The sequence below is a fragment of the Limulus polyphemus genome, unplaced genomic scaffold, assembly GCF_000517525.1.
Source record: "Limulus polyphemus unplaced genomic scaffold, Limulus_polyphemus-2.1.2 Scaffold32, whole genome shotgun sequence".
NCBI classification, from domain to species: Eukaryota; Metazoa; Arthropoda; class Merostomata; order Xiphosura; family Limulidae; genus Limulus; species Limulus polyphemus.
Window position 1 is genome coordinate 432,378 of NW_013665642.1, and position 11,749 is coordinate 444,126.

Genomic DNA, 11,749 nt, shown 5'->3' on the forward strand with positions numbered 1-11,749 from the left:
ACCTTGTCAATATTGTTAATTTGAGTTTCTAATTAGTATGAAAATATAGACTTATTATTTTGACATCACAAACATCTAATTTGAACCAGTGCTGCATTCAGCATACCACATGACACACAAAAATCAATGTTTAACTGTGTTGTTTTAATATTTACTTTTAAATTAAGAAATTGAATAATGTATAATTCTAAGATATTAATTATAATATACAGTTTGATATCAAACTTATTGACATAAATTCATGAAATTGTAGTTCAGTAAAATTTTGAATGCAAGTCAACAAACTCGATGACATGGCCTTTGACCCATGACCCATCTGGAAAGGTTAATTAAGATTTTTTTACATTTTAGATACATTTCTATAATAATATCTTTGACATTATACAAAATTTCTATATCTTAATTTATCAATTGATAAATAATTATTTTCTCAAGTACTGTTAACTTGTCCAAAAAGGATACTGTTATAGAGATCCAAAATGATTCTCTTAGAACCTTCCCTCTAATTGCTCAGTTGTAAGCTTAATGGCCTAAAATGCTAAAACTTCGATTTTGATCCATGTAGTAGACATTTTGCAGCTGGACCATTGTGTGTAGCTTTATACCTATGAAACAGACACTAACAAAAACATTTAGAACCCATATTGATATTCTGAATTTTTAAACAGTTGACACACAGAAGTAGAATTATGAATATTTGAATACCAAGTTTGAAAAATGTATGAAGTTTTGATCTAGATTATTGTTTTCTTTCCATTCTTCCTTATAAAATAATTAAATTAATTTGATACAAACTTTCCTTAGGAATTTCTATATTAATTTTAAATTGAAATATTTTTTTTCAGGATAAACTAAAACTTTAGTGTAAGGTTTATAAAGTGTTGTTGACTTGCTATTAAAATATATGTACTTTCATATTTATCCACAAGCTGGAATTTCTAAACATTTAAAATAATTTCAAAATATTAGGTACTAAACACCTTTTTCTCCCCGTCATTTGCTAGGTAAAATTCAAGTTGAATTTAGAGGATCAGAAGGCATGATAGAAATTCAAGTTGAACAAATTAATAACCATCGTTACAGACTCTGTTTTACTCCACCCAATGCAGGTATGTTTAATTAGTGTACATCATCATTAGCTGTTTCACTCCACTTCATACAGGTTTTTTGATAGAATTACAATACTTCAGGTTGTGTTTCACTGCATCTGATAGAAGTACTTCACTACAGACTAAATTTACATCACCTGATAATGATATGTTGTACATCACTGGAGCATTGTATCAATTGCCTAATACAGGTATGGTCAGGAAAGTTTGTATTTTACTACATGTGGTACAAATATAGCTGTGTTTAAGTCTACCTCATGCAGCTATAATTGCAGACAATTACAGGTTCTATTTAACTATACCTGATACAGGTATTTATTAATAAAGTATTTCATAACAGTTTGTTTTATTCCACACACTACATATGTTTTTAATAGAAACATTTGTTAATTTCAGGATGTGTTTGATTCCATTTGATGTAGATGTTTTAAAGAAAGTACACCACCTCAGGTTATGTTTACTAAGAGGTGTTGCAAAATAAATCCCAAATAAGATTTTAATTCAATAAAAAAGTAATTCCAAGTATCAATATCACTTGATTGGGCCACCATTGTTCTCACGCACGAGTTTTAATTGATTTGCAAAATGTTTCAGCAATGCAACAAACGTGTCTGTTTTCGTGGCTGTCTCTGTGAGCACATCAGAGAGAACATGACTCAAGGTTTTACATTTGTGTCTCTCGCAATCAGGCAAAGTTTCCAACATTTCTTCTGTGCATTGTTGAAAGCTCCGACATTTTTAGCAGGATTTAAATCTGGAGAGTTCCCAATCCACATTTCACCACTTTTTCATGAACCACTCTTTCAAATTCAACAATTCTGAAACTTTTGAGGCGATGTGTTGATTGGAAGACTTAAATTCTTGGAGCATGTCTGCGACTAGTTTCTGAGCCATCCTGAAGGCAGCACATGCAACACGAACCTGAGTTCTAGTGAGCATCATGATTCCAAAGTTTTCGCAAAAGTCAAACACCCAAGAGTACGTTGAAATGACAATTTCTCATGAGTGATGATATTCGCAGTCCTACCAAGTTCGTCATTACTTTGGGGGAAAAAAGTGTGATTTATTTTGCAACACCCCTTATCATATGATACAAGTACATGTAGTAGATGTAGTGGTACATTTCTTATGAAGTCCCAGATACTAACTAGAATCACAGATTGCTACAGATTCTGTTTAACCATAGAGAAGCTAATAATATGTTACTTAAAGTACACTTTTATAATTTTACTGGCATTAAGTAAAAAAGTATCAGGATTTCCTGTATAATGATTAATAGTTAAGATCAGTATTTTTTTGTTTTATATCAAAGTTGTAAGGCTTTTAGAAACACTTGCTTTTAGATAGTTGGTTAAGTTTCATATATAATGTATAAATGTGATCATTTATAAATATTTATAGAACAGTTGTTAGGTATTAATGCTACATATATTATTTTGGGCCTAATTTGTATCGGAAGTGGTGGTTTTAGGTAGTTGCAACCACACAGGACCCCACTCTTTTCCATGGTAGCTTTGATCTTACATTGCCCAAGTCTTATTTTAAAAAGTTTCATATAAATGTAATATACAGGCCCCTACATGATTATACATTTTAAAGGTTAATGCACACATAATTTTGCACTGGATCCCATGCATTCCTAAAGCTGCCATTGTGCAACAGCTACTCAAAGGTGACTGGACCTTGTGAGATATTGTTAGAATCAGTGCTAAATCATTTTGTTGCATGCCCAATTGATGATTTAATATGATCTAATCATTGTAACCCCCCCCCCCCTCCCATGATGGCTCACAGTGAGTCTGAGGGCTTAGAATGATAAAAATCTGGTTTTGATTCCAGCAGCGGGTAGAGCACAGATAGCCCATTATGTGTAGCTTTGTGCTTAACAACAAAGAAAGAAACATTGTAAATATATTTTATTTACATTTTGACTTTACATATCACATCTTGTATATTTTTCATCATAATTTATTTAACTTTTAATGACAAGTTTTCTAAAATGGAAATATCTTGGCTCATATATATCAAAAGGTTTATATCTGTTAATAAGACTTCAAATACTGTAAAGCTTAACTTGATGTTAAAGTAAGCTAAGTGTAGGAAATTACATTGTGCATATAAATAACTCCCTTTTTCTGCAGGTGAATACTATCTTTATATATACTATGCTGATATTCCTCTACCAAAGTCGCCATATCTTGCCTATGCAGAACCAGGTGAACCAGCTCTTGATCATACAAGAGTTGTTTTGCGTGGTCATGGATTAACTTCTGCTAAAGTTGGGGAAGAAGCAGAGTTCCTTATTGATGGATCAGAAGCAGGGCCTGGTAAATGGTTTTGTCTTTTCTTAGACTTTATACTTCTCATTTCTTCATAAATTATCTAAATTTGTTGGATATATATATAGAAAACAAGTATAATTCTTTACAACATTAACATCATATTTTAAGATCTCTAGAGATCAGCATAATAGGATTGTTTTTCCTATGAATTTGATGTTTTTGTTTATGTAATATTTCAGGATGTATAAATGTCAGTTTGTTATGGTTTGTGGAAGAATTTGACATTTTAGGTTCAGTTGGTATTTAGGAATATCATAGGGCAGTGTATTTTAACAGTTTGTAATGAAAATCATGTTTTATGTTAAGGTCATATTTCAGGAACCCCAAAGGCTAGGTTTTATGGAATTTTTATATATTATATGTTTATGCCAGCTTCAGTTATCCCCCAGATGTTCACTTGTGAAATTAATTAATATATTACTAGGGTTTTCAAGATATTGTTTCTTTTACTAAATTCATATTTTATTAATATATTTACATCATCTAGGGTCACCAGAAGTTAGTGTAAGTGGAGTAAAAGCTGATATTCCTGTGAATTTAATACCCCAGGGAAACAATGTTTACAAGGCAGTATATACTCCTGCAGTTCCAGGTAGATTGATGATTAATTAATGTATAGTCTTTTCTATTACATAAATCTACTAAAAGAATAATTAATAATTTATTGAATTAAAGAAATAATCAATACTGTATTATTGCTTTAAAATGCAATTACATTAAAAGGTTTTTATTATTAAAACTGATGTTTTTACTTATAGTGAAATCATTAGGGAAGGCAAAGTTAGCAGATATATTAAACGTTTTTATATTGTAGAACATGAAATAGATGCTTAGTTGTACCTATGTGTGTAGCTATGTGTGTTATGCTTATTTTTATTCTATTTAATTATCAGTACAGCTGCTGATAAATAATCACTATTCATAATATTTATTATAGCTGTAGAAAGCATTTGAAATCTATTCAAAAGCTTTAAAAGTTTAGTTGTAGGACTTTAGAATTATAAGACTAAAATGCTTTCATTAAAATATTTGACAATTTTTTTAATCATATATTAACTTTGATTTTTACTAGAAGATTTTTGGTTTGATTTGTTATTGGAATAATTTGATAGAAATAAGGCTTCAAAATGTACATCAAATTATATTTGATACAAAATAGTTTTCAGATTCACCACAAATATTGTTTTAAACTATTTGAACAGGAGCTTACCTTCTGAATGTGATGTGGTCAGAAAGGCAAGTGAAAGGCTGTCCATTAAAAGTAGCCGTATCTCTAAGTTGTGACCCTAACAAAGTGGCCTGTTCTGGAGATGGATTGCGAGGTGGCACAGTAGGCAAAGAGATCAAAGCTTTCATTGATACTCGAAAAGCTGGACCAGGTAAATTTGTTTCATTGTTCTATTTTTAAAATATTTTGATAAGGAAAATATATGAAGTACAAAAGAAATGGAATATTTTTCAATGCTATTTTTATGGATATATAGAACAAAGTTTTTTGTTTTTTTTTCTATTTCAAGGCGTTTCATCAGGGTAACCTGGAATTATAATTTTAAATATAATATTTGTAAGAAAATCTTTGTAATTAGAATTAACACATAAGAGGGAGAGTAAGTAAATATATTTAAAGAAACTTGATAATCTTATCATTTTGGAAGGTAAATCTTCATAATTACAAGATGGATTGTGAATTCTCAACTAACCAAAAAGAAGGAAGGGCTATGTACCAAAAATGATCAGCTTATTTGGTTTGATTAATTCTTTTCTCCATTACTATTTTATTTGCATTTTACATGTAAACTTAAAGTTGTGTTATAACTTAAAACTGTTAATTTAATTCACGTCAATGTATAGGGTAGTTTCCCAAATTATTTTTATAACATAGAATTATATCACTGAACGTTTTTTTATTGAATAAATTAGTATAAAGTTTTAACTTATACGCACCATTTTTCACAAAGTAATTAAAGATAATAATTTAATATAACCCCTTTTGTTTAAATATTCACCATGAATATTACCATTTCAAAGGTTTAATATTTATTTTTATCTGAAATTTCAGGGGAATTAACAGCACATTGCATGGGACCACATAAAGTAGCTTATTGTGAGATGTATGATCACAGAGATGGAACATTTACTCTTTATCTCAAGCCACAAGAAGGTGGACGGCACATGTTAACTGTCAAGTATGGGGGAGAACATGTACCTGGTAATACTTTACTCTAAAATTGTTGTTGTGGTGCATGGTATAGCATTAGATTGTTGTGCAGTAGTTTTCTTTCTTGATTTCAACTTTACTCTATAAGAAATTTGTATCTGTTTTACACTTTCAAAATTTATCATTTGTAAGTGTTCAATAAATAGATAATTAGAAAAAACGTGATTTTGTACTTTGTGTGAAACAATTCATTAAATTACAGAGTGTAAATACTTCCACATTTTTCATTGCTTCTAATGTTGTGTATTTATTCACCAGCATTTTTGCTAAATGTAGATTTGATATCCCGACATTGTAATAATCCTAAATTTATTCTGATCAGCTAAAATCCAATTTCAGTTACATAGGTTCCTTTTAAATTCTCAGTTTTAATTCAGAAAAGCTGTTAGCAATATTTGTGAGATTTTATTACACAAGGAAATTTGTTTCTTGTAGGGAGTCCATTCTCTGTAAGAATTGCTGGGCCACCTGATGCTTCTAAAGTGAGAGTGTATGGACCAGGAGTAGAACCTGGTGTGTTGGCCATATACCAGAGTAGGTTCATATGTGATACAAGAGGGGCTGGAGCTGGCCAATTAACAGTTAGGATAAGAGGACCTAAAGGTGAGTCCTTTTTATGTACTTTAATTGTAAATTTAGAATATACTTAATGATGTTTTAAGTGTATAGGGCTTAAAGATTATTATCTATGGGTTGAACATTTTTTTAATGATTTTAAATAGTTTGTGAAAGTTTTCCTACACTTTGATACACTACTGAATGTTTAAAATATAGTTTGATGTGGTTACTTTTTAGTAAAACTTTTATTCAAGTATTAGTTTTATTTTTTAACTGAATATTTTGTCTCTTAATGTCACTTTTCCTTAACTGAATGTTCCATTATCACTGGATCTCCAATTTCTCAAGTTATCTGCTTTTCATATTTACTGTATAAATACATATTTTTGACATTAATTGGTCTTTCAAATAAGTTTTAACACATTCCTATAATTCTAATATAATGCATTAAAATCTTATGTTGATGCCCGTGATTGTGTTATAGAATATTTATGTTAATGTTTTTGCTCTTCCTAAAACATTAGGAAGAAAAAAATATTTGTAGTATTTCAGTGTGTATGAAGCATTAAAAATACTCGTTTTCGTTTAATAAATATATGTTTAATATTAAAATGTGACATCATAGGAGCATTCAGAGTGGAGATGCGAAGAGAGAGTCAGAAAGACAGAACAATTCTCTGTAAGTATGACCCCACTGAGCCTGGAGATTACCGGCTGGAAGTCAAATGGTCGGGAGAGCATGTCCCAGGATCTCCTTTTGTAGTAATGATTTTTGATACTCAAGAGGAACTAACACGTTATCTGCAAGGCCATCATAGTCCTGTTCCTCTGACTTCAGCAGACTATTTTGGTGGAAGTAAGACATATAGCACTGGATTTGGGCAGATGTCATGGCGAGGATCCATGGCTGAATTATAAGCTAAACATATCTGGCCAGTTTATCATAACTAAGTAAATCTTTCTTGCTGTGTGCAGCATAACACCTGCCAATAACATATTATTTATTGTAATTATAAATAATACAGTCTTTTACTTTGGATTGATAAAAAACAAAAAACTTTAGTTTCCCTAGCTAATTTGGCTAGTATATTTCCATATTCTGTAGTCAGTCTTCAAATGTTCAGTATTAAAACAGGTTTCTAGCATATAGCAACCTTTAGTTGAAAGACTTAGATGTAAAATAAGATGATTGTTACTTTGTAGTATTTTATATGTAAACTAAATTCTTGACAGTTTTCATTGCCTGTTCCTTAGGGTTATGAACATACATTGTGCATAATTGAAAAATTGTTAGCCAGAGCTGCTGATAATTTTAATCACGCACCATTTATTACGAATATTGGCTAGCTTTTGTATTGTTGGTATATGTATTTTTCAAAAGTGTTTAACATCAATTAGAACTAAGAAAATCAGGGGCATTTTTATAAGCCAACAGAAGTGTAGCTCTACATTATAGATTTATAGTTAATAAAAATAATTTGAACTTTGTATCCAAGTAGTGTATGAAATGCAGCTAATTTTCAAACATACAATTTGTAAGAAATTTTTCATTTACGTTTTGTTTTCCAAATGAAAAATTTTAACATTTTTAATTGAATAACACTTGTATTACTAAGAATTATGTAAAATTAATTAATTGTATTTTGTATGGCAGGGTTAAAGTATTTTTTTTTGTAAATTTATTTAAGAAATACTTTTTTTACCATTAATTTCATTCAGGTGTGTTTTTGTAAAGTTTTTTAATGTTAATGTCATTATTCTCTGTATGTTCTGAACCTTGGAATGCTCAGTATACATTTCTATCATATGTAAATTTTTTGCATATCATTTATAAAATCACATTATCTTCTCAGCATTTTTTTTTCTCATTCATTTTGAACATATCTTGCTTGTAACTAAAATTTGATTGTTTAGTAAAAAGTGAGGTACTTCTAAACCAATAAACGAGTGGTCTCCAAGTTTTTGGTATATTTCCAAAAGACTGAAATGGTTATTAACTAGATGCTGGAGGTCATTTTTTTTATTGTAAAATGGCTAATTAAGATCTCCATTTAGAAGGCAGACACAATTCAGACTTTGCTTTGAACCCCTAACTTCAGATTTTTTTTTAAATGTTGAATTAAAGCTTTGTGGTGTAACTGCTTTGTTATATCCACAAATGCTATCAAGTTTGTTTTTTTTTATAACTGAAAGCCAAGACCGAAAAACACTATTTTTAGCAATGGTGGGTGTATTTCATGCAGTAAACTATATAAATAGGAAAATACGAAATTTGGAAAATTGTGTCTGTGGATGGGTATCTTAAAAGTGTACAGCTCCTAATGTCACACTTTTTTGTCAGATTTATCTAATTCTTTTGTACAATGTTTTATTGGGTTTCAGCTTTCTTGAGCTTTTGAAAAGGCCATGCTAAATATAATTCTCACATTATGGTATATTGGGATTGGTTAAGGATGCAAATGTTTTTTGTTTCAACCAGCATTAATTTATATATAAATTTTATATTTCTTTATAAATAATTGTATTCCTTTTTGTCAAACAACTTAAAAACCTGTTTTATGGGAAGCAAATTTTGTAACTAATGGTTTTAATTTTTTTTATGAAAATGAATTTAATAAAGGAAGTATTTTATAAATATAAGTTTTCTGTCAAACCTTGTACAAATATCAAACCATCTCTCAACAAACTCAGTAGATAATTATTGTCTGGCTGACATTAGGCAAGTTGTTTTGTTACTGTGAGCTACTCTACAACTAAACCTATAAAAGAAATCACCAGTATTTTCTGATATGACCATGTTATTTTTATTTGAATTCTATGAAGTAATTCTCTAACAATAAAACTGTTTAAAACTTTTAATTACAACATCTCTAATTCAGAACTTCCTTTTAGTGCAAGTTTTAGTACTTTATTTTGTTGATACAGTTTTATTTTTGCAATAGAAAGTAACACAATTATTGCTTTTAGATGAATAAACAGATGCTACATGACATGCTTTCTGGGACACAACAGGATATGTTGTTATTGTCGTACTAAAATATGTTTCTTGTTCTTGTGACAACACTGGCAACTGGTCCCTAAAATATCTAATATATAGGAATGTAATTAGGTTATTACATTGTTGCATAAAAACTATCTTTATAAAACCAAACATAATGATCACCTGATTATAAAACTTTATACTATATTTTAAAAATGTAGCAACGAAAAGTATAACCCATATATTTCAAAAAAGTTGTAATAAAAACACAACTAAGTTTTTCATTATTATCTAATAGTAATAAGTTTTTTTATTTTTACCTACAACTCACTTTAGAAACAGAATAATAAAACGCAAGTGCCATTGTGGGGGTGGAATGCTAGTTTCTGAATTTAAAAAATCAGTACACTTAAGCAAAAGGTATTAAAGATACTGCTTATGTGGGTATATAAATAAATATATACTTCATTTCTTGTAAAACTTCCCTCTTTTACAAGATAATGTACCTGGCTTGTCTGGAGTAAGTTCACGTAATATTTGAAATGAACAATCTTGGAAGAATTTATATTAAGAGTGAGTATAATCACGTACAATTCGAAAAATTGTTACATCATTTCTACATAAAAAGCATTGTTTGATTCACTAGAGAATATTGGTATACAGTTTAACAATAGCAGATTTTTTTGATAGGATATAGATGACATTAAAAATATTCCATATTAAGAGCTGTCTTAAAATATTAGCATTTAGAATACATTCAGCCTTTCTACTTTGGGTTTTTGTAGTAAAACATATACATCATATTACACTAGTTTACTAACCAAAGAAAAATTATACCAATTCTATTGCACGGTTACCTTTTATGATTTTTAAAGTTCATACATACATACATGTTTATAGTTTTCCATAAAACATACTCTTTTAAGTCAGGTGAAACAACAATCAACCACTCAACAGAAACCTTTCTAATAAACACTGATGTTTATACCTGGAAGACGAGGACTTGTTTATAGAACTGAGCATCAGTACACCCAGCTCACAGGTACCCATTGACTTGTTTTGTTAATTTGTTTCAGTTGTTGTTCCAGTGTATCGATTGTCTCCTCAATGTTATTGTTGGTGATAGTAAAATCAAAAAGATGGCCATAGGTTTGTTGAAGAATTTCACTCTCTTTGGCCAGTCGCTCCAGGCTGCCATCAGTCTGCAGAAGTAGACAATAAAATTAAAACTTCTCATATATTTTTTAATTTAAAAAAATCACACTTGAATTAAAGTAAACTATCAAAACTTTCAGATATCTAAAGCTTTAATCAGAAGACTTGTTAATTTTAAAATGTTCCAAATATAAAAGGATGTGCTCTACTTTAAAAATCTTATCAGATATGTCCTGTCAGAATGATGTTTTTATTTCTTCAAATAGTTTGTATATTAAAGCAGTAAACAAAGACAAAAGAATAAAGTAAAAAGCTAAAATAAAGATATTGTGATCTCTTAAAACCCCATACTTGATTACTCCTGAGCACTAATATTTTAGTACTTATAATCTAGTTTTTGTTTAGTGGTAAGAATGCAAAAATCACACTATAAAAGAAAATGAGTCTTAACAATCATGCGAATAATGTTTAGAACTTGTGGTAATTTATAATTTTTGCCTTTCATTTTCTGACTAATTGAATTTTATGTGAGAGTTAAAGATCAACTAAATGACTAAATAAAGTTCTCTCACCAGAGATACGCTGTCACTTTTAAACATTACTGGAAATTTCTTATAACTTGCCTAAAATGTCTTATCATGGTTAATATTTTAGTACAAAATGGAACACCTACTATAGAATGTATTGAAAAAATGACTTACTGACAAACTTTTTATGCCAGATAAAGATGGGGCTCCGATGAAAACTATGTATGGGGTATATTCTGCTGTTCGGAGGATTTTTATAGCCTGAAATAATTGTTAATAGAAGAAAAAGTATCTAATTACAAGTAATAAATCTTACAAAGCATATAAAAGACATTAATTTTTGTTTCCTTTAGTTGAAGTAATAGAGGAGAATTTGGGGAAAGATAAGCAAAAACTTGGGTTAATTAGGCAATGAAAAGTTTCACTGTTCATGAAATTAAAAGAAAAACAATTGCAAACAGAGAGTAGTGAGGATCTCATCAGTTTATGTTAGAAATTGTAGGTTTTAGAAATGTGACATTTGGTAAGTTATCCTTCCGTTTTAAAGTTAATATCTCCTGGGTTAGAAATAAAGGTCTAGTAGTAGTATATACCGTACAAATGTTATGATTGACTAGTTATTTTACTAGTATATATATATATATATATATATATGTATGTATGTGTGTGTGTGTGTATTAACATTCTACACTTGAGCATGTATTGCATAAAACACAGCTCCGGAATAGGATAATATTGTTACGTCTGCGTTTGTTAATTGATTTTCCGTAACTTCGTTCCGACGAAACTTTAGCGACACAAGTCCTTACTTAATAAAATTGGTTTATTCTTTCTGAATATAACTTTACGATACACTTAAT

General features: G+C 29.6%; 2 protein-coding genes across 3 annotated transcripts in view; one reads left to right on the forward strand and one right to left on the reverse strand.

The window, feature by feature from the left end:
- Positions 1–7,750, forward strand: part of LOC106460052 (filamin-A-like) — a 96,619-nt gene extending 88,869 nt beyond the window's left edge. Inside the window, 7 exon segments of the mRNA XM_013919740.2 lie at positions 1,005–1,109; positions 3,251–3,436; positions 3,939–4,043; positions 4,654–4,830; positions 5,511–5,660; positions 6,105–6,272; positions 6,853–7,750. Of these exon segments, the coding sequence (XP_013775194.1) occupies positions 1,005–1,109; positions 3,251–3,436; positions 3,939–4,043; positions 4,654–4,830; positions 5,511–5,660; positions 6,105–6,272; positions 6,853–7,145 (1,184 nt within the window). The 3' untranslated portion in view covers positions 7,146–7,750.
- Positions 7,751–9,033: 1,283 nt separating this feature from the next.
- The window catches only part of LOC106460062 (peripheral plasma membrane protein CASK-like), a 55,937-nt gene continuing 53,221 nt past the window's right edge, over positions 9,034–11,749 (reverse strand). For both annotated transcript variants that reach the window (XM_022387256.1, XM_022387260.1), the window contains exons 10-12: positions 11,064–11,150; positions 10,196–10,409; positions 9,034–9,313 (exon numbers count right to left, since the gene is read on the reverse strand). In XM_022387256.1, coding sequence (XP_022242964.1) covers positions 10,230–10,409; positions 11,064–11,150 — 267 coding nt within the window. In that variant the 3' untranslated portion in view covers positions 9,034–9,313; positions 10,196–10,229. The remainder of the gene's footprint in view (positions 9,314–10,195; positions 10,410–11,063; positions 11,151–11,749) is intronic.